Source organism: Capronia coronata, assembly GCF_000585585.1.
Source record: "Capronia coronata CBS 617.96 chromosome Unknown acBCG-supercont1.5, whole genome shotgun sequence".
Taxonomy (NCBI): Eukaryota; Fungi; Ascomycota; class Eurotiomycetes; order Chaetothyriales; family Herpotrichiellaceae; genus Capronia; species Capronia coronata.
The window spans coordinates 142,327-163,778 of record NW_006912897.1 but is presented as its reverse complement, the minus strand read 5'-3'; the positions used below and the strand labels follow the sequence as shown (position 1 = coordinate 163,778).

General features: G+C 54.3%; 7 protein-coding genes across 7 annotated transcripts; 5 read left to right on the top strand and 2 right to left on the bottom strand.

The window, feature by feature from the left end:
* Positions 1-1,300: 1,300 nt before the first annotated feature.
* Positions 1,301-4,267, top strand: A1O1_05750 (uncharacterized protein; the record flags this gene model as incomplete). The annotated part of the gene is made up of 1 exon (XM_007726634.1): positions 1,301-4,267. The coding sequence occupies one exon, from the start codon at positions 1,301-1,303 to the stop codon at positions 4,265-4,267; it is 2,967 nt and encodes a 988-aa protein (XP_007724824.1).
* Positions 4,268-4,836: 569 nt separating this feature from the next.
* Positions 4,837-6,250, top strand: A1O1_05749 (3-isopropylmalate dehydrogenase; the record flags this gene model as incomplete). Its single annotated transcript, XM_007726633.1, has 2 exons — positions 4,837-5,129; positions 5,320-6,250. The coding sequence occupies 2 exons, from the start codon at positions 4,837-4,839 to the stop codon at positions 6,248-6,250; spliced, it is 1,224 nt and encodes a 407-aa protein (XP_007724823.1).
* A 273-nt stretch (positions 6,251-6,523) lies between these two features.
* A1O1_05748 (sterol carrier protein 2) lies at positions 6,524-7,955 on the bottom strand (the record flags this gene model as incomplete). The annotated part of the gene is made up of 2 exons (XM_007726632.1): positions 6,524-6,852; positions 6,908-7,955. 2 exons carry the CDS (start codon positions 7,953-7,955, stop codon positions 6,524-6,526), a joined length of 1,377 nt encoding a protein of 458 aa, XP_007724822.1.
* A 1,964-nt stretch (positions 7,956-9,919) lies between these two features.
* Positions 9,920-11,316, top strand: A1O1_05747 (uncharacterized protein; the record flags this gene model as incomplete). Its single annotated transcript, XM_007726631.1, has 6 exons — positions 9,920-10,042; positions 10,102-10,136; positions 10,186-10,259; positions 10,316-10,534; positions 10,586-10,920; positions 10,984-11,316. 6 exons carry the CDS (start codon positions 9,920-9,922, stop codon positions 11,314-11,316), a joined length of 1,119 nt encoding a protein of 372 aa, XP_007724821.1.
* A 989-nt stretch (positions 11,317-12,305) lies between these two features.
* A1O1_05746 (uncharacterized protein) lies at positions 12,306-13,637 on the top strand (the record flags this gene model as incomplete). The annotated part of the gene is made up of 1 exon (XM_007726630.1): positions 12,306-13,637. One exon carries the CDS (start codon positions 12,306-12,308, stop codon positions 13,635-13,637), a length of 1,332 nt encoding a protein of 443 aa, XP_007724820.1.
* Positions 13,638-14,324: 687 nt separating this feature from the next.
* Positions 14,325-15,862, top strand: A1O1_05745 (uncharacterized protein; the record flags this gene model as incomplete). Its single annotated transcript, XM_007726629.1, has 2 exons — positions 14,325-14,446; positions 14,530-15,862. 2 exons carry the CDS (start codon positions 14,325-14,327, stop codon positions 15,860-15,862), a joined length of 1,455 nt encoding a protein of 484 aa, XP_007724819.1.
* Positions 15,863-17,052: 1,190 nt separating this feature from the next.
* On the bottom strand, positions 17,053-20,327 carry A1O1_05744 (3',5'-cyclic-nucleotide phosphodiesterase; the record flags this gene model as incomplete). The annotated part of the gene is made up of 5 exons (XM_007726628.1): positions 17,053-18,504; positions 18,556-19,151; positions 19,201-19,726; positions 19,787-20,094; positions 20,147-20,327. 5 exons carry the CDS (start codon positions 20,325-20,327, stop codon positions 17,053-17,055), a joined length of 3,063 nt encoding a protein of 1,020 aa, XP_007724818.1.
* Between the last annotated feature and the right edge of the window lie 1,125 nt (positions 20,328-21,452).

Sequence of the window (21,452 nt, the reverse complement as noted above, 5' to 3'; positions counted from 1 at the left end):
TTGTTCCCTGTAGGATGGCACTGTACCTGTTTGGCCGAGTGGATGAATGATTGGGGATTACATGGATTGGGTTGTCGTTGGTATTGTCTCTTGATGTATGGAGATCTTTTCTCCAGCAGGGGATGGCGTCATTCCCAGGGCTGTGATGGAGCAGCGAAGTCGATGGCCATCTTTGTGCTTGTGGGAATGGGATTGGTGGTTGTTCGAAGGCGACATGATCAGTGTATGTGCATCAGTATTAGGACAACAGATGAGTCCTGATGCGGTGACAAAAACAAGGGAGGCTACCTGAGGTAAGATTGCACATTGACTTGGATCGAGCAACAGGCGGCAACACGATTGCAAAACACGATTGCGCTATATAGCCCGCCATTGGCAACAAGCACCATAATAGTACCATAATAGTGTTGCCTGCTCTATAAAAGGCGTTCGACCGACAGCGAGGACGAAGTGACGAGGAGCACAGCCACCGCAGGCAAAGGTTGAACTTGGTACTAGTATCTGCATCACCTCTTGCTAGAACACCTCTTGGGTCCCACGTCCTCCTTAGCTGGGTTCCCTAGCAGATATTCTTGTATCCCTGCCGTGGTACGTCATCGGCGGCTAACAATACCTGTAGGTAGCTCGGTGGGTAAGATGGTCAAGAGGAGTGGCTGCACAGTGGGCCGACGGGCGCAGGAAGAGAGATACCAACGTAATAAAATGGAGCGGTGAAGAGACCTCGATTGAGACTCCTCGTGTCTGAGGCAGCGAAGTGTGTAAGAAGAGAACGGGAGGGTAATAAATTTCCAAGAAGCAAGAGAGTAAAATAAAGACGCCGACAAACTGAGAACTGAATTGCAATCAACCACTTTCGATAAGATAATCTGCGATAACCTGCGGCTGCTGTTACTACGTACTGCTCACTCCCTCAACTCCGCAACCAACGCAGCCTTCCCGCGTTCACATCCTCTATCCTACTACTATCCTACTACCCTCCTCTCCCATGACCCTCACTCTAACTCGACCCCGACTGTGATCTTCCCGTGACTCTGTCTTGCTCTGCGTCGAGCGTCAATCTATTCTCCCATCACTGTCGAGGAAAGGGGAGAGCGCACTGATGCCTACCGGTTTGACTGCGGCTACTGTACTACCACCACCAGTATCATGTGAAGGGGGCGCAGGCAGCCAACCGCATTCCCAAACCATACAACAAGATCTCACCACCCGGCCTTCATTCTTTCTCTAATAATCTGCAGTCTTGTGCCTGTGCCTGTGCTTTGCGATCTCCTCCCCGTGGCCTATCATGGTCATGCGTAAGATGTCGCTGCCATATCCTGCCAGTCCACCGCGTCAACCATCCTTCTCCGCCGATTCACAGCACACCGGTTCAGTCCCTGCCTCAGCCGATGTTTATCCCATTCCACCTTCTACACAACGGCATACAGACCCTCAAGGCACGTTCGGCTTCCAGAGTGTAGAGAACCCGTGGTTCGATGCTCCAGCCAACGAGCTGAGGTCGGATAGGCCACTGCCAGACATTCTGAGGCCAGGTCCACCACGTACCGCTGAAGATAGCCCCCCTGCACCAGGAAGCCAACCTCAGCCGAATGTCCCGCAGATTCTTCGGGCTGGTCGGTCACAAGAAGATACGCCGAGGTCTTCGCTGGACAGCCAAAGGTCTAAGGATTTCTGGGAAGACTCTGATGAGGAGGAACAAGAGGAGGGCGGGAAAAGTCCCCTAAAGCCAGGCTCGACTCTACCACTAGTGGATACCAATAGGAACTCGGAGGGCGATGGAGAGCCCCCTGAAAGGTCTCCCGGAATCAGGAGAAAGCCAGTTGGGACAGTATCACCTCCTCAACCTTCGAGACCGAGTTTCGAAACGGCCTCCCAGCTTGCCTCAAACAATCCTTTCAGACGACCCTCCTCCTCAACAGTCGAAGATGGCATGTGGGGAAGGCGAGGCTGGGAGCGCCAGGAAAGCGAAACCGAGTTGGCAAAGGGCAAAGAACCTGACAGAGGAGACGCGTCGTATCCCACAAGCCAGCTCCAGTCCTTGTCCTTTGCGACCAGCGGAATGCCAGATTTCTCGGCCCACCAGAGACCAGAAGAGGCCCAGACGTCAGCAGGGAGCTGGGCTGGGGAAAAGCAGGTGGTGTCGCCTCCGATGCCACAGGCTCCTCCACCCCCTCCGCCAGCAGGACGCCTTTCGCCTTTCAGTAAACAGCCCCCTTTAATACCGGTCTCCCCAGCAAAAGAACAGATGGAAAATCCCTGGGCTTCGAACCTACATCTTGTACCTCCCACGCCATCCCCCATCCCATTTTCACCTTCACAAAAGCAAGTCTCGAATTACACCGAGGAGTTATTAGACCGCGAACAAGAGAGTGGAGCGGTGTCGTTGGGAGATGAGTTAGCAACGTTACCGAATGCGGTTCATCTTGGATCAGAACCACGCGATGAGCCATCTTTGCTAGACAGCGACGGTGAGACTGGGCCCCCTCTTCCAACCCGCCCGATCGAACAGACTAGCACCGATCATTTCGATCCACCAGATGGGCCGCCTCCGCCAAAGCCACCGAGGCCGTTGGTACGCACAACGGCTCCCTCGGAGGAGGAGGTTGCCAGGATGGTTGAGCAGAGGAGTGAGACATATCAGATCAAACACTTCAACTGGTTTGACCATCACTCTCGCAAACTACGGAGGTCCGCCATGTTGACCCAGAACAAGAACGGACCTTGTCCTCTTCTTGCCCTGGTGAATGCTCTGATACTGGGAGCAAAGGACGCATCCCAGGCCGCATTGGATAATGCACTTCGGTCTCGGGAGCAAGTCACGCTCGGACTCATCATTGAGACCTTGATGGACGAGTTGTTGTCCCGTGCTGGGGAGGCCGTCGGACAAAGTCTCCCGGATGTCGACGAGTTGAACGAGTTTCTGATGCGTCTACGTACTGGCATGAATGCCAATCCCAGATTCGTCCCGGCATCGACACAGCCGCCCAATCTGATGGATTTGGATGATTCAGGCCTTCAACCCCCGGAATATGGAAGATCCGAGGGGAAACACGGGACTTTCGAGAGCACCACAGACATGAAACTGTATGCTGCCTTTTCGGTGCCTTTGGTCCATGGCTGGCTCCCCGAACCTGGGTCCGATGCTGCGAGAGCATTTGCTCGATCGGCTCCCACGTATGAGGATGCCCAAGCTTTGCTGTTTGGTGAAGAAGAATTGGAATACAAGCTAAGCAATCAAGGATTGTCGCAGGAAGAACAGAATTTGTGGGAAGACATCAATTCGATCAAGAACTTCCTGAAGACGTATCCCACGCAACTCACTCCGACGGGATTGGAGGCTGTGCGAGAGTCGTTGTCAGCGGGCTCCTTTGCTATTATGTTCCGAAATGACCATTTTAGCACGGTATACAAACACCCAGAAAGCGCTCAGATCTTCACCTTGATCACGGATGCCGGATACGCCGACCGAGACGAGATCATCTGGGAAAGTCTGGTCGATATCAGCGGGCAACGCAACGAGTTCTTTTCGGGCGACTTCATGCCCGTCAGTCATAATGCCGTTGAAGACGAGGAGTCCAGACATCCCGCGGCTCGTCGATCATCCCAGCTTTTGTCTGCTCCGGGCACCGGTTCCGTTGCTCCACTTTCGCCTCAACAGCAACAAGAACAACATGACGCCGATTTCGCCATGGCTTTGCAACTTCAAGAAGAAGAAGAGCAGCGGCAGCGGGCGGAAAGAAATCGACGTCGAAGCAGCGCCAACCCTCCTGGCAACAACAGCCAAAGGAGGCCGGCAGCGGCGACCCCTGTGTCGAGACGACCACAGGCTGAAGCTCGACCGGTGATACCACCGCGGACGTCGCACACCACCAATCCAGGGGTAAATCGACCCGCGGACGCTCTTGTGGACGACGCTCCACCGGCATACGAAGAAGCAGCCAAGGGACGACCATACATACCTCCGGTCGGAAGCCCTCTTCACCCTTCGGCCGACCCCAGTCCCATGGCGTCCAACACGCAACTCAGCGGCACGATCAGCCATACATCAGCCTCGACAGTCGACCCTCATCCCCCTGGCCCTAATGCTGTCGTAGGGAGGAGACACGCTGCACGACGGACGAGTGCATATAATGAGACGGCGCAGTACTACGGTCCTCAGCGGATGCAAGGGTTGGATGTCCCGCAGGGTGCTGTAGGCGGCGACGGCGGAGGACCTTCGAGGCCGGGGAATATGCAGAGGCCAGACCGGGATTGCATAGTCATGTGACGGGTAGGAAGCGGTGGGTTTATATGTTGTTAATGGAATCAGTCTGGATGTAGGGGACGAGACCAATGTGATTCATGGAAACACCGCATGCATGATCTTGTCAGTGTCAGAGTCGGCGATAAGTCAAACCATGGCCAGACAACTCTACTCTGTACAACTGACCGGGCATATTCAGTCAATCAGACCTTCCGCGATCGGAGGTGGAAAAGAGGGACAACTGCAGTCAGTTACCTCGGACTGGACTTTGGTACGTATCGCCATGTTTGGTCTTTTCTCCAACTTGGAACTGGAGAATCCGCAGTCTCGTGAAGGGCGGGGAAGAACCGGTAGAAAGTCTGAGACTGGAGTGGAAAAGGGGAGGAGAGAAAGCAACGGTGAGGATGGACTGGCTGGAATATCTATCACCTGAGTCTACCCTGGGGTGGTTGACCTCTTTCGAGCAATTCTGTGCCTATATCAACTACGTATTGATCTACTGAGTGTCGGAAACACCTATATCTCTCCAACCCAGTCATCATCCCGGGTCATCTAAGCATCGGCTCATCCAGATCATTCTCACTCACTCAAAGATGGCTGCTCCAACTACAAGCCCCTCTTCCGATCCCAGTTCGACGCCGCAGACATTCCGCATCCTCGTCCTCCCCGGCGACCATGTCGGACCTGAAGTCATGGTCGAAGCCCTGCGCGTCCTGGACGTGGTGCAGACCTCGTCCGTGGGGAAAATCAAGTTCGTGTATAATCACCAGATCGCCGGTGGGTGTAGTATCAACCGGCACGGCACGCCGATCACGGACGAGGTGTTGAGGATTGCGAAAGAGGAGAGCGATGCTGTCTTGTTCGGCAGCGTGGGTGGGCCGGAATGGTGAGTTTTGTATGTTTGGACACGAGTTTGATACCGTGTTTGGTTGTTGCGCTTGTGACGGCAGAGCTATTCATGTTGTCCGATCCCATGCCATTGAGGCTGCTCTAGGTCCTTTTAGTCTCCTGGATGCTTGAGGCTCAATCAGTTCAACATCGAGCTCGGGCTAACATCCGCTCTCTCTCTGCTTCAGGGGCACGACCTACCCCAACCCCGAGTCCGGTCTGCTTCGGCTCCGACAACATCTCGACGCATTCGCCAACATCCGACCGTGCACGTTCTATTCGCGCTCGCTGATCCCGCTGTCACCACTGAAACCAGCGATCGCGGAAGGCACCAACTTCATCCTCCTCCGGGAGAACTGCGGCGGCGCGTCTTTCGGCCAGAAAGTCGAAGAGGCCGACTTCGCCAGCGACTCGTGGGCATACCGGCGCGATGAGGTGGAGCGGTGCGCGCGAGTGGCCGCGGCGCTGGCACCGACCATGGGCAAAGACGGCCTCGGGACGGGCCAATGCCCCGAAGGGCCCGCGACGGTCTGGTCGAGCGACAAGGCCAACGTGCTTGCGTCCGGCCGGCTGTGGCAACGGGTGACGAGCCAGGCGTTTGCGCAGGAATTCCCGCACATCGAGCTCCGCCACCAGCTCGCAGACAGCCTGAGCATGCTGATGGTCAAGAACCCGCGCATGTTCAACGGCGTCATCCACACGGACAACACCTTTGGTGACATGCTCTCGGACCAGGCCGGCGGCGTGGTCGGCACGCTCGGTGTCTTCCCCAGCGCCAGTCTCTGCGGCATTCCCGACGGCGTCAATCGTTGCAACGGCATCTACGAGCCCGTCCATGGCTCCGCGCCCGACATTGCGAGAAAGGGCATGGTCAATCCCACCGCCCAGATCCTCTCCGCGGCAATGATGCTCAGATATTCGTTCGGCCTCGCTCCCGAGGCCACCACCATCGAAGCCGCGGTCCAGAAGGTCCTGGATGGCAAGGATATAGGCGGCCTGGAAATCCGCAGCGCCGATCTTGGTGGCTGTGCAACCACGAAACAACTCGGCGATGCTATTTGTATGGTGCTGAGCCGGATCCTGAAGGGGGAACAGCAGGAGCATCAATGCAACCCATAATGGTGTCTTGAATGCGCCGGACGCTCTGCTACCAGTTAGCAACGCGACATTGAGCCAGGCAAGCCAAAAGACAACGAGGCCGGTATCGACACTCCCAGCGCTACATTGGATGCCAGGTATTGCTTGCCGAACATCACGACACCAATGCACAAGGTATATAGCAGGTCTGGGGATGGAAGAGCTTCTCAGAATATAGAGCTGTGATGGGTCATCGCTATAACAGTTCAATCAACATTCACACATTACGGTCGTAGCCAAACGCAAACATCCGACTCAGAACCTGGCCTGTACTTTGGCCGGCACGTCCTGCACTGCCCAGTCTGAGTACTTCTTCTGGCTGACCGTCCGCTTGACCTGCTCAGGGGTGAAGCCTTTGGCCTCCGTGGCCGGGTTATATCCAAGGCCATTAGCATTGCCAACCTCCTGATCCGACACCGGGATAGCGGCTTTGCCGTCTGCACGCTTGTATACGGTGACAACCACCGCGCCGCCGAGACCCAGATTGTGCTGCAAGCAGTACTTTGTGTCATTGGCGAGACGGTTGTTGGCCCATCCTCGAAGGTGCCATGTCAGTTCGGCGCATTGAGCGAGGCCAGTGGCTCCTGTTGAGAGGTCAGCTCATGGTCTCTAGGTTGAGCAGGAAAGAAGGTCACTTACCGAGAGGGTGACCCTTGGAAATCAGGCCGCCAGATGGATTGATGACATACTTCCCGCCGTATGTGATATCGCCCTGTCGGACGAGCTCATGTGCTTTACCTCCGGGACATAATCCGAGAGCATCAATCACACACATCTCATTGGCACTGAAGCAGTCGTGAAGTTCGACAACCTTGACATCGTCAGGCGTGATGCCTGCCTCCTCCATGGCCTTCTTGCCGGCATACACCGACATTTGATATCCGACGAGGTCCATGGCCGATCGGCTGAAAAGCTCTGGAGAGTCGGTGGCCATCTGCTGGCCGGCGATCAAGACCGCCTGCGACTTCAGATGCGGGCGTTTGTCGAGGAAGTCCTGAGATACCACGACGGCCGCGGCACCGCCGTCTGAGGTCGGGCAGCATTGCAGCTTTGTCAGGGGTGGATGGATCATGGGGGCCTTCAAGATCTGATCCAAAGTATACTCGTCTTGGAACTGGGAATACGGGTTTCTCTTGCTGTGTTCGTGGTTGACGCGTGCGACTTCGGCAAAGTCTTGTGGGGCGGCGCCATACTTTTCAATGTACTCTTGACCGGCGTTACCAAAGAGCTGAGCGGCGCCGGGTGCATTGGTGACGCCCCTGGTGGCCTTCAACATGGCATTGGTGGTGCCGGTAGGGTTCTCCCGGTCGTTGAAGTAGGCTTGGAGACTGCCAGGGTTCATCTTCTCGAAGCCGATGACAAGGACACAGTCGGCGGCGCCGTACGCAATGGCTTGTCGAGCCATGTTCAAGCCCGTACTCCCGGTACTGCAGTTGTTGTTGACATTGTAGATGGGGATCTGGGTCATGCCGAATTGATAGAAGACACGTTGGCCGCAGGTCGAGTCGCCGTAGCAATAGCAAGCGACGCCCTGGTCAACCTCGTCGTAGTTGATTTGAGCATCGAGCATGGCCTTGATCCCGGCTTCGAAGCCCAGTTCAGTGTAATCAACTTTTCCGCGTGGCTTGATGAACTTGGTCATGCCCACACCCAGGACATAGGCGGGCGCTGGCTGTCTGCGAGGCATAGTGGTAACTTGGGTGCTGGAAGAGGCTCAACGAGACGCAGGGAGCGGTGTTTGAAGGTTAGTTATCCTGGTTGCAATGGAAAGCACAAAGCTGGAGGGATAGATGATGAAAAAGGTTCAGGATTGGGCATCTTATCTGCGCGTATACAGTAGTTGTAGTAACTGGTGTCGACAAGCGGTGCAGTGGTGGTGTAGAATTCAATTGCCCGACATCCTCGGCTTTGAGGTTCAAGGTTGAGCTCGAGTCTGTCGCATCACCGCAGCCGATGGGCCTGGAGGCACCTCCAATTGCATTTATGGCACCCACCCTTAGCCACCTCAAATTGCGGGGAGGCCGCCTAAAGTACTAGACTATTGGGTACCTTAGGTACCTAGCGAAATATCCGAGGCTCTCCAGACTCCCTCAGGCTCCCCTCCCCAGGTGGACTGGGTACCTACCTGTAAACAGCAACCCACTCTATGGATATAGGTGCGGATGATGGCCAGTGAGCGTAGTTGCCGGCTGCTGGCATGCATCTGGCGTCCGCACGCCTTTTTGATGCTCCGTTTCTTGTCTAGCAGCACAACCAATTCAATAAATCATATCCCGTTCAAGTTGTCTGACCGTCGACAATGAATAATCACTACCGTCCACTGCATATCGTGACGCACCCTCACACAGCATGGCATGGCGAACAGAGTGGCAGTCCCCTCTCAGTGGTCCGTACAAACATGCAGCTGATATAAGGTAATGACCACATCCTACTACATATTTATTCCTGCACTCTTCGTGTATGGCAAGGAAGAACTTGAAGGCTAGACCATCGACCAACGAGCAATCGGTGAGTGTCAGGGATGGAGTGGTGCCATGGGCGGCCACAGTCCCCCAAACCTGGAGACCCCTCTAAACCCTTGCCCCTTACGCAACCCCAGTTGGGATCCAGCACCTGTGAGCAAAGGCAAAGGCAGGTCTCCCCTACGTCACTGCTTTGTTCGTCTGCCATCTGCTGTGTCTTGTGGTTCGATGATAATGACTGCATTGGCACTCGTCTGGCCCGCTTGTGCTCGGTCCATCCCACCAACCATTCCCCTTTCACCCCACATCTTGCTGTCTATCTCCCACTACTACTCTCGATCCCTCCTGCGCAGAGCAAGACCAGACAACAAACGAGAGTCAGAGACCAGAGAGAGAGAGAGAGAGAGCGCTCGAGACAGACAGACAGTCCAGTCCAGAGCAGGGTTAGAAAGAGAGGAGACAGACTCTATTTCTGGCGTGTTTCTCGTTCGCGCAAGAACATTTCCTTCCATCATTGTTGTCTCCATTGCGAGACTCTCTGTCCTCCCCTTTCCCTCCTCTGTCGATACCCTCCATTGCCAAACCGAAGTCCTGCTACGTTTAGCCTGATGCCCCCTTCTCGCGGAGAATTACAGAGCTGAATAGCTTCTTTGCGACTTGGGTATTACAGCTCCTTTCGAGGCATCCAGGCTGGGCCCTGAAAGCTCCCATACTGCTCCCACCATATTGAAAGAAGATCGGACGGCGAATCAGCTTGAGGAAATCCGCTGAACAAAGTCCTACCTCTGTCCGTTTGAGTCAGAGGAAGCTAGTTCAGTCGAACGCGTCGGTGCCATATCCAGGAACTGATCGTGTGCTCTCCTATCGATCGTCCTTTCAAGCTTGTTTCTACAATGGGAAAAGACGTTCATAAATAAGGAGTGTGTCATGGAGTGTGGAACGCAGAGGGATCTTCTCATGTGATTGAGAGGTCTTCTTGCGTTCCATCGGGTTCCGCAGCCCAATTGTGTCTTGAACAATACAATACCTATTCAACCGCGGCGTCTATTCATGCAACGACATCATAGAGTGGTTTGTTGACTTGGATCGTCTCGGCATGAGCCATGCCAATAAACAACACGATACTTTACCTCTTGACCATGATCCAACTTCCAAACTTCCATCAAAATCATCTCAACCACCCTTAGCCATGGCTCCTCCAGCGAAGCTGGATACTACCTGGAACTCCAAGGATACCCGGATCTACTACGCAAAGAAGTACAGACAGGTCCTTTCATCGGCTCCCGCATGCGCTTTGGCTGTTGCCGCAGGCGTAAGTGACCTCTAACCCAAAAGGCCCTTGCTGGAGAACAAGACTGACGCGGCAGCCAGGCTCCTTTGGAAAACATCAAGGTTCGAATGCAATCGTATGTGACCCCTGAGATACCGTTTACAGATGATACTGACCAAGAAAAGACACCACTTCCGAAACGCTTTTCAAGCAACCAAATACACCTACACTACTGAAGGTCTTCGTGGCTTCTGGGCAGGTATGGCAGCTCCCTCTGGTCTTCAAAAGAGCGACAAGGCTGATCTTCTTATCCAGGTACCCTGACTCCGCTGGTTTCAATCACTGTGTCAAGAGCCCTGGGTTTCTCGATCTATCGAAAGGCCAAATACACCCTCGACAGTTGGATAGAATCCGTCACTGGTCGATCTCCCCTGCAACATGTCAACAAGCCAGGCACCTATCCTGATCTATCTACCATGACTTGCTTTACTGGCGCAGGCATGGTCTCTGGTGGTGTCACTGCTGTTGCCCTCAGTACGTTTAGCCAAGCTTCCAGGCAACGAAAGAATGCTAATCTGGAGATAGCTCCTGTCGAATTGATCAAGAATGCTACCCAAACTTCCGTTCTCATGGCCTCAAAAGGCAACAATACTGGTCTTGGAGCAGGAGGAGACAAGAATTTTGGCAGAGTCAGCTCTTGGATGTCAATGAAGCGCGTCATCGCACGACAGGGAGTTTTGGGCTTGTGGACTGGCTTCCGTCTTCACTTGCTTCGCGATGTCATTGGCAGTGGCATCTATTTTGGCGTCTACGAGGCAACCAAGCAGTCATTGAACTCATACTACGGCGCCGAGACCGCAAATCCGGCTGGTTCTGTGGCAGTGGCAGGGGCAATCTGCGGCGTTGGCGCCTGGGTCGTGGTACGTTTTTACCCCTTTTCACCTTCTTTCCCCCATTGAGTCGTCTGCTAACCTGTTTTATAGACGTATCCTTTGGATACAATGAAGACTCGGGCACAAAACAACCTCGTTGGCGCCAGTCGCGCTCCACCTCCCTCCTCCGGCCCCAATGCCTCTGCTGCTTTCTCTGCGGCTTTGAACACTGCTGCCAAGGCAGCCTCGCGCTCCTCGAAGTGGAAGGGCGTTGAAATGATCATTCTGCGCTCGTCAATCCAGAACATGATCCAGATGTCGTTCTTCGAGAAGGCCAAGGCTGTCATCGACGACTTGAGCTTCTCCGACGGGAGTCGGACCCTGCCGGAGGTGGAGCGGCAGTTTGGCCGGGACAAGAAGCTGTACAAGAATGATCAGCTGTGAGCCGTGGGATCTAGGAGTGCTTACGGGCTTTTGCATCAATAAATTGAACACAAACCATGCTTTCACGTGATCTCGTCTCTCATTGATTTTGATGCTATGGTGGCCGCCCGGTGCCCTTTTCATGCCTTTGACAGTGTGTATCGGCTGCCTGTTTTCCCTCGCATGTTCTTGGTCAATCATACAATGACGTTCTCCTGACACCCATACATGCTTACTTGGTATAGATCGTGTCGACCGCTGGCCTCAACACGATTGCCACCAATTGTCAGACCAGATGTGCGACTTGCAACCAACGGTGTTGATTCCTACGATGGTAATGGTCGTCTTCTGGACCATACACTCCATGACTCTGACTTCCTATGTCTTTGAGGAGACGGCGACCATCAACCACATCGATATGTCAACATACAAAGACCAATATGTGAGCGGCGGTCCGGTGGTGGTCACATGTTAGCCACATGACATTGTGGCTTAGGGGCGCCGAGAGGCTAAGTTTCACCGTAGTGATGGTTACATAATCAGCGGGTACCTGTAGTATCATGTGCTACTATCGCAGCATCCTTGGCAGAGTATCTCCCGGGTTCCACATCCGCCCGCTTCTTCCATTCCTCCATCTACCGAACATCCCGTCACCTGTTGTCTATCCGTGTATCTTACAAATCCAGGCGGCTCGTCCATTTTCGTCCGCGGATCAACAGGCACAGATCTGCCCAGGGCATCAATGACGCGCCATAAAAAATTCACCGGACGGATCTCGGACCATTTACCCATATGGTGATAACCTCCTACTTGCGGTCTAGTGACATTGAAAGAAGGGGCCCGTTCTTGGTTCTTCTCGGAGATTCTCCATGAATACCAGGTATAAATGTGGTCAGGCTCGTCCCGGGAAATCCGTAAGTCCAGCCAACATACGCTATATTTCATTCCAGTGCGCTATTCCAATAGACCTCCTGTAAACAGTATAGACCGTGAAACCCTTGCTGCTCACCATGTCCGACCGTTATTCGTCAGAGATCAAAGATGCCTCCCCTCTGGCCCAGCCATTACACTTCGAATTCAGTGGACGGACAGCCCAGAACCGATTCCTCAAGGCGGCCATGACCGAACGATTATCCTCTTGGGACGCGGTACACAAGGAAAAAAGAGGCGTACCTTCATCAAACTTGATTCGCCTCTACGAACGATGGGGCGAGGGACAATATGGAGTGTGCTTGACCGGCAATGTCATGCTCGACTATCACCAGTTGGAAGCCAAGGGTAACCCGATCATTCCTTTGGATGCTCCATTTGAAGGGGAAAGGTTCGAGGCATTTAAAGAGCTGGCCACCAAAGCCAAGGCCCACGGCAGTCTGATCCTGGCACAGGTTAGCCATCCAGGTCGGCAGGTGGAAGAGAGCATCAACCCAGACCCGATCTCGGCAAGCGATGTTCATCTTGCCGGGAATGTCATGGGCATGAAATTTGCGAAGCCGCACGCAGCCACCCACGACGAAATCAAGGACGTCGTCAACCGTTTCACGCATGCCGCCGAGTTCCTTTCCAAAGCTGGATTTGACGGCCTCGAACTGCATGGTGCACACGGCTACCTGCTCGCCCAGTTCTTGTCACTGACAACCAACAAGAGAACGGACGAGTACGGCGGGTCCCTGCGCAATCGGGCCCGACTCATCATCGAAATTGCAAACTCGATCCGCCAAAAGCTTCCGGCCTCCTTCGTCTTAGGAATCAAGATCAACTCGGTAGAGTTCCAAGACGGTGGCTTCACTCCCGACGAGGCCAAAGAACTATGCACGTTGCTGGAGGAAGCCACTTTCGACTTCGTGGAGCTGAGCGGTGGTACCTACCAGTCCCCGGGATTCGTTTACAAGCGCGAGAGTACCAGGAAGCGTGAGAATTTCTTCCTGGAGTTCGCCGAGAAGATCACGCCCGGGCTCACAAGGACCAAGACGTATGTCACCGGTGGGTTCAAGACCGTTACGGGAATGGTGAACGCTCTCAAGACAGTCGATGGCGTTGGCCTCGGCAGACCCGCAGCCCAGGAACCATTCATCGCGAAGGATATTGTCGAAGGCAAGATCACGGGTATCATCAATCAAAAGGTCGACCAAGACGATTTCGGCCTGACCACTGTCATCGCCGGGTCTCAGATGAGACAAATGGGCAAAGGCGGTGTGCCGATTGATATGTCGAAGCAGGAGAACGTCGACGCCTTCTTGAAAGATATGGCCAAATGGGGTCAGAAGATGGCCTCTGGAGATCCCAACAACTATGGCTTCGTCGACATTGAAAGCGTGGCCTTTGTGCCTTATCCAGTAGTATGAGTGTGACGAGGGACGAGGGTCGTGGATGCCTGAGAGGCTGTACATGATAGAATTGTGTTGATCGGAACGCGCAGCGGAATGTGGGACAACAAATGTATAGATAGAGAATTCTAGACGATTAGATCATTCCCAGACCGGTACTGAGGCTTCGTCGCCACAAGTCGATATGTTTTACGTCCATCTCTCTCTGTGCTCGCCTGTTTCCCAACCAACTCGCCTTTCAGTAGACGCGCTCTTGACACATGCATTCAGCCCTCTTGTTCAGGACTTGACAATGACCCTTCCCTACGCATGTTATGGACGACGGACGTGTTTCCCTGCTCCTTTTCTCCGAGTCGACATCGAGAGTATAGGCGTCAAGGTTAAGATCGCTCGAGACTGGGAGGGTATAGCGACGTCGAGGTACATTATCGGCGATGTTGGAAGCTGGGAGGACACCGCAGCAGCGGGAGGAGAACCGGGTGCCATCGCGGACGAGATACTCGAGACGACAGACTCGGAGTATAGAGTAGAATCCATTGTGCTCTTCGTCGATAGGAGGAAGGTTTGCCGAGCACTACGAGCGTCACTTTGCTTCGCTCTCCGCGACACCCCATGTTCATCTTTCTTTCTGCAAGGTAAGTTGCGACGACGACGGCTCCATGAGGGACGACGACATGTTAACAGCAGCCATAGACTCGGCGCACGATGTCTAACAATGCTGCAAGCCTCGACGACGATGACTATGTCGCGAGACTGCTCGCCGAAGATGCTCGCAAGAGTTCCCTCCGGTACGCGGCGCAGGGCACGTATGCTTTGACGGGCCAACGGTGAGCTTCTTGCCCTACCTTCTCATCTATGCAGAACATATAGAGGATCAACGGAAGCTGATACGGCTTGTTCATCGCATCAGGCCGGCCAATGCAGCTCCGAAACCGAACACGCGCTTCCTCAAAACTCTGGTACGCGAAGCCGACAACCACAATGCGGCTCTGAAGAAAAAGGAAGAACTCGAGGCAAGGATACGTCTGAGGAGACTCAGGGACGCCGATGGATCGAGCGTATCTGCAGGCGATACTGCCCGCCGAACGACACCGCGGCGGCAGCACCATCGAGAAAGGGAGGATGGCACAGAGAACGCACGAGCGAGCGACGATGGCCAGCACGAGCACCAGAAACGAACACGAACACGGCATACTCGGTACGAGGAGGAGAGGAGTCACAGGAGGAGCCGGAGTCCCGAGCGCGGAAGCGGTGTGCATGAACAATCACGACGGCGGCCCAAGACGAGACACAGCCATGACTACTCCAGTGAGGACGATAGGCATTCCAGGAGAATATCCCACCGCCACCGCCACAAGTCATCAAACAGACTGTCATCTCGATCGAGATCACGGAGCCGGCAGCCACAAAAAGAAAACGAGCAAGCGTCACTGCCAGATCCGAAAAGAAAGAGCCGGCATCATCATTCCCATGAGGACTTCGCGGTCGAACCGGCGCAAGCAAACGATAACATTGACAAAGAACCCCCACGGTATCGAAAGAGTCGCCGCCGAAATCGTCGCAGTCGAAGCGCCTCATCTGACAAATCGTCTGCATCTTCAGATCCTCTCTCCTCGCTGATCGGGCCAGATCCACTCAATGATACGACCACGATCAGAAGAGGTCGCGGATTCAACCGTGGGCCTCAACCCCACAGATCAAACATCGATGTCCATTTCTCCGCAGCATACGACCCTACTCTTGATGTTGACGAAAAAGAAGATGACTCTTCTCCTCCTGGAGGCCGAGGCCGAAGCCGCGACCCTGGCGACGACTGGGAAGACGCCCTCGAAGCGCTTCGCGACCGTCGCGCCTGGCGAACCAAGCAGGCCGACCGCATGCGCGAGGCCGGGTTCGACGAAGACGAAATCGAGCGGTGGAAAAGCGCATCCAGCAGACAAACAATGCGCGACGGCGACGGCGACCCGGACATACAGCATGTCAAGTGGCGGAGAAAAGGCGAGCCCAGGGAATGGGATGCCGGCAAACTCCAAGATGAAGACGCCGTCGACAGTCTTGTTCAAGTTGCGAACGAGTCGTCGGAGCCGGACAAGGTTCAGCCTCGCCAGAAAGGCTCTGCTTCATCCTCAGTTCCTCCTACTACTACCACTAGTAGACGAGGCTCGGTGGGCAGATCGATCGAGAAAGCGTGGCGCGGGCCGGAGAATGGCTTGTTGAAACAATTCCGCAGCGCTCTTGGATAGGTAGGTACCTATAGTATCTACCTTACTAGTATCAGCTGAAACACAGAGACCACGAACTGGTGTGTACTGCGTAGTAGGGCTACTACTACAGCAAAGGAGCGTCTCTTTCTCAGGGGACTTTTGTTTGTGTTCATGCCCGCCGGCGACAGCGACAAGGCTCTTTTCTTGTCTGTCTAAGGTATCTATGATCGTCGTACGAGGAAGGCTGGCTTGGAATGGAATACTACTACTTATGTACATGGATAGTAATCACCACACTCGTCATATCCATCTGGTCGACACATGTATACTGCAGTACATGTATTTCCAATGCTTGGGAGATGTACTTGGGTTCCGAGGTAGAGGTATATAAACTCACTCGTCCTAGTATCAGTGACAATACAGGTTGCTCCTCGAGACAGTCTGTGTGTCTGTCTGTCTCTGCTCGTTACTCTCACTCTCACAACCTGACCTCGGACAGTATAGTGTGCCTCAGCTTGTTCAATTGATTCTGATTCCTTGCTTTCAAAGATGTATGGTAGGTAGGTGAAATGTGCTGTGCCCTGCCCTGCCCTGATGCACGCGTTTCCTCTTCCTCTTCCTCGCCCTCCCATTTTCTGTCTCATAAAAACATACATTCGTATACAGCACTCTCCCAATATACCTAGCCAGTAGCCATTGCTGACGGGTCCATCATTTGACCCATGCGTCCCTTCGTGTCCTGCCGCCATCTCATCTGACCTGCCAAACATATCATAACAATGAGTTCAACTCCTCGTGCTGGAGCCCCCAGAACCGCTATGCATGCTCTTTACTCTCCCTGGGCGACATCCGCAGCCTCAACCATAGCCAGCCGTACCTGTGACTGTGACTGTGACTGTGGGTGACTGAGAGAGAGGGTGTGTGTGTGCGTGCATAATGTCCATTATAAATCAACACAAACAAGCAAGATTAAAGCCCCTGCAGAAAAGCCGCACCACCCCCGATATGACAGACGTGACAAGGCGGCACGGACGCCACGGATTCCTTTCATCCACATTTTGATATGTCCTTTAAGGGGAAAAAAAATTCACAACACAGCCGCCGGAAGTCGAAAGAACCTCCAGACGCCGTAATCCATCATAGCCATGTGACGCTGTGAACACGACCGAATTTACTCAGCCAGCCTTTTTGAGAGCTGTGAGCATAGGTAGCTGTTCATGATGCCTGCATCAGCTGCCTTGACTGTCGGGACGGCCTTCTTCCCCGACAGTCTTTTCACTCCGGTTTCGTTTCCAGAAAGCCAGACCCAGCTTCAGTCTGCTACGCCGTCGACCAATCGTCTTGCTGATGGGGCTTCGATCCATTAAAGGGCCTTCGCCCATATCTCCATTGCTGAGAATTGTCGCATGTACATCGACTTTGCTGCTGTCGCCGCTGGCGGCGCTATTGCTCCCCACACTGAAACTAGGGCTCAACTCTGCCGCAGCTGGCTGTATTGGGGCGCTCGTCGAACGATTCCGCATGGTTTGGAAGTCAGTCTGATTGCGTGTCAGCTCGACACTTCTGTCGGACGTGTAACTCGTCGCCTCCGTGCTCTGGCTTGGGGTGATGGCACTATCCTCTGCACCACCCCTTAGAGTTGTGCTTGTGGTATGTTCGCTCTGCGCTGATCTGGTCTGCCGAGCCTCGTGTGTGGCGTTAATTTTGGCGTGCTTAAGACCCAGATTGCTGGCCGGGGCACTGGCTCGAGCGTTGGCGTGACCTGCGGGATATGCTTGCGATGGATCATACATTCGCACAGGCTCGTCTAGGTTTGATGTTGCAAAGTTGAACCTGGAGAGGGCCTCGGCATCTGATATCTCCTGCTTATCGGCCTTCAGAGCCTCCGGTGGAATAGCTTCACTTCCTGCGCGCATCGAGATCGCATTGTCCCTTCTTCCGTCTGTGAATGCCCGGCTGGATTCTGGCGAAAGTGCTTCTTCACCCGATGCAGAGAGCCTTGGAGTGTTGTGCTCGGTTGGATTTCCACTACCGTGGGCGCTGGAGAGGTCATGATCGACCGGCCTTTCCATGGCACGGGTCTCTGTCCGTATCGGTGGGCCGCGGACTGTGGGATCGTTTGTAGGCAGACTGACTCCTGCAACCGCTGCTAATGATGACGGCTCAGAGCTGTCACCTGCAGTGGCATGTTCAGTTCTTCGACCGCGCGTTTGTTCGCCGACATTTTGGGGCTCCTCCAGGCCATCTGCGCGGCCGCGCAGCGGAGAGGATGGAAGCTGATGCGGTCTGTCGCTACCATTTTCGGCCAGTCCCCGTCGACCATTGGGGCTCCGCGTCCTGGGAGATACTGAACCGCCTTCGCCAGGGCGGGTGCCTTTCTGCAGCATTTGCAGCCTCTTTTCATGTTCCGCCCGGGTAAACCAAACCCCCTTGTTTGTTAGGATCTCGTCGGCGGCAAAGCGCATAGCTGGGATTATGTCGGCGACGTTGGAGAAAAGTGGATGCGCAAAGATGGTCATGAACCCAATCTGGCCATTAGCCAGCTTCAGCATGTTTCCCAATTCCGGAGGGCCACCAAAGAGGGCAGTCTCCATTCCAACAGCTTGTTCCATTTGACCTTGATGTGCAAATTCCTCCTGAAGCAGGAATGTCCATTTCTCTGCTACTGACCAGGGCCGCGCCTAGATTGGTCAGATGGTGAAGGTGCCAATAGGAGGGGTTCCGTGACTTACCACGTTGCTGATGTCGGCGCACTTGATTAACAGCGCACATGTCAACGTCCGGGCCCAGTCAATGTCCTTTGGGGCCCACCCGTCAGTAGCCTGGGTCTCGTGGATCTTTTCCTGCAGGTTGCCCAGTTGTTGCATATAATCGGAGTGGATGCCCATATCGGTGGCGAGGATGGTGCTGATCATGAGTTTGCGCAGAGCTTTGTCCTGGAATGCGACAGGCCAATGGCGTCGGAGAATCTGAGAGTACGCAGCACAGTGAAAGGCCTCCAGTACCGACTGGTCGTTGTACAGTTGAGCCAAAGGAGCGTTCAGCTTGACCAAGAACATATTGTTGACGCCAGGATGGCCGACATCGTGTCCAATCGCCGAAATCAACAAGGTCAGGGCTTCGAATGGTCCGAGTAGATGAGCGGCAGGCGACTTCTTGTCTGAAAATGGGGGCGGCTCGGCGCCGGCAGGATATGGTGGGAGAGCCCCAATCTGAACGAGGAAGTGAAACACCGATTGTAGGACATCCACGGCATGTCTGAAGTTGTGGTAGAGGACAAAGGAGTTGTACGCGACCCGACACCCTTGCATGAAGTGCAGCAATTCGTCTGAGAAGCAAGTTAGACAGACACCCAACAAGAGATACAACAGACTTACCCCGACTCAAGCGCCACTTCTCTATGGCATCCATCTGCAAGGCATGGTTCAGCATGAAGTACCCAGCATAGACCAGCTCATCTTCCGTGAAGTCGTGCCCACAAAAGTCCCAACCGGCAATGGCTTTGGCGACGGCCGCCTTCCGAGCCTCTTGTACAAAGAGGCCGCGGTGTTGATAATCTTCTATGATGTTCTGGGGCTCACAGATCCCCTTCAACAACTTCTTGACCATGGCCTCTCGCAGGTAGGCATACGGCTTCTCCTCCTCCATGCCCACCCATGATTGTTTACGCATTCTCCGCGCCATTGCCATGAAACCCGTTTGCTCTTTCTTCGCATCCTTATAGATCCGATAGGCATGAACGGTAAGGCCCATGATCCCTGCCTTGTCAAGGGGGCTTCTGACCACGTCCAGGGCTCCGGCGTCAAGGCACTGCAGCATAAGCTGGGCATCAATGATGTCCGACGAATCATCAAGCGCATCCCCTTCCGACTCCGACTCTGGACCGAATCGCATCCCCAACACCTCCTTTCGATGAACCTCGTCAAGAATTTCATTATGTGAGTTCCTTCGCCTGGGCTGGACGATGGCGACTGGAATGATCAGCTTGACTCCTTCGTCGACCTGGAGATCAGATGCAATCCGGGACAGCAGTTGGAGACCATATGATTCATCCGACTCGGACGAGAAAGTGATTTCCCTCCGGAGCAGGCCGGGCGAAGGCAACGGAGAATCGGCCGATGGCGAGAACCGTGCGTTGGACCTCAAATATTCGTGCTTCGACTCTGATCCAACATCAAAGCATGCCAGAATCGGTGTGCAATCAAGCTTGACTTGTTCATGGAGCTCGGAGAGTTTCGTAGAGAACGCCCGTCCGGAGCTGCACACGTACACTGGGAACCTGAGTCAGCTGGGAAGAGAAGTCAAAACAACAGATATGCTCACCTTGGTTGAAAACGGAGAGGAAGGCGCTGATATTGCTCTGTAAGTCCGCAGGCAAGTGTAGGAACTCGAATTCCGAGCCTCTCCTTCGCGGCGAAACCGGAGACAGCCCTTCTCTCGAAATCCACCTCTCTGTGTTGAACCGCTCATCAATGTAGACAACTCGACACGCAGCCGGATCCATGATTGTGGGCTTATGAATGGAAAAGACACCCTCGCTCTTGAAAGTTTACGAGGCCATAGTGTGGTAAAAGGGCAGCCAAATTGAATTATATGACTGTCGTTGGATACGCGAACAGGTGACTCGAGACAAACGGTGGCCCTCTCGGCGGAATGTCGATGCTGATGTGCGCTTAGGGAGAATGCATGGCGCGCAAGGCAATCTGTTACCGGAAGCTTCGAGTGGTCGGCCACCTGCGGTTGGGGATGACCCGTCGCTGGCTGCCTCAAGAGTATTGCGACAGCCCGACAGAGTACACCCAGCGTAAGGAGAACAAAGAAGCCTGGTCGCGCGGTCTCGAACCGGGGGACTCGGAGGAGGAAAGTAGGAAGTGGGATGGTAGGCAGCCTGCAGCTGTCAACCTTTCGACTCGTCGGACAGTTGCAGCTGTCGCGGGGGACCAGTGGAAGCTGGGAGGTCTGACGAAACGTAACAAGTCCGATATACCAATGGACAAAGACGAACGACGATGGGACGGCCTGGGAGGAGAGTTTGCCCAGTATCAAAGAGATGTGATGGTATGGACGCGACGAGGTTGAGCTTAGAGGAAGGTCGTGACAATAATGAGCAATGTTGTGGCGTCGGCGGCACGGTGGGAATGGTAATGGTGGTGGTGGTGGTGTTGGTGGTGGTGGTGACGGTAGTAGCAGCAAGCAGCAGCAGCAGCAGCAATGATGAGTGAGGAAGCAGAAGGGCCGAGCGTGGACGGTCGATGGTCGATGGGACTGGTAGTTGACTGTCGTACTAGTAGTAGACAGTGCATTCACCTACTGTCTAATTGCTGCTGCTATGCACTGTTCAGGCTTGGTTTCCCGGTGGGTTTCAATTAGTGGCCTCCAAGTCGACAATTGGCGCTGCCGCCTGTGGATCTAGAAGGCTGAAGGCTTCTTTCTGGTCACCTGAAAATGCGGAGCAGGAGGCCTAGGGGAGCCTAGGGGAGCCCTGTTCCAGCGTCCACTGCATCGTTCAACGGTTGGAGGGCAGATCTGACTGACAGCACGCCTTTTCCATGCAGTGCAGTGGCCTGCCATTATCATTTTATTTCAGAGGCCAGGTTGACCGGCATACGTATTACTACAGGTAGGTACC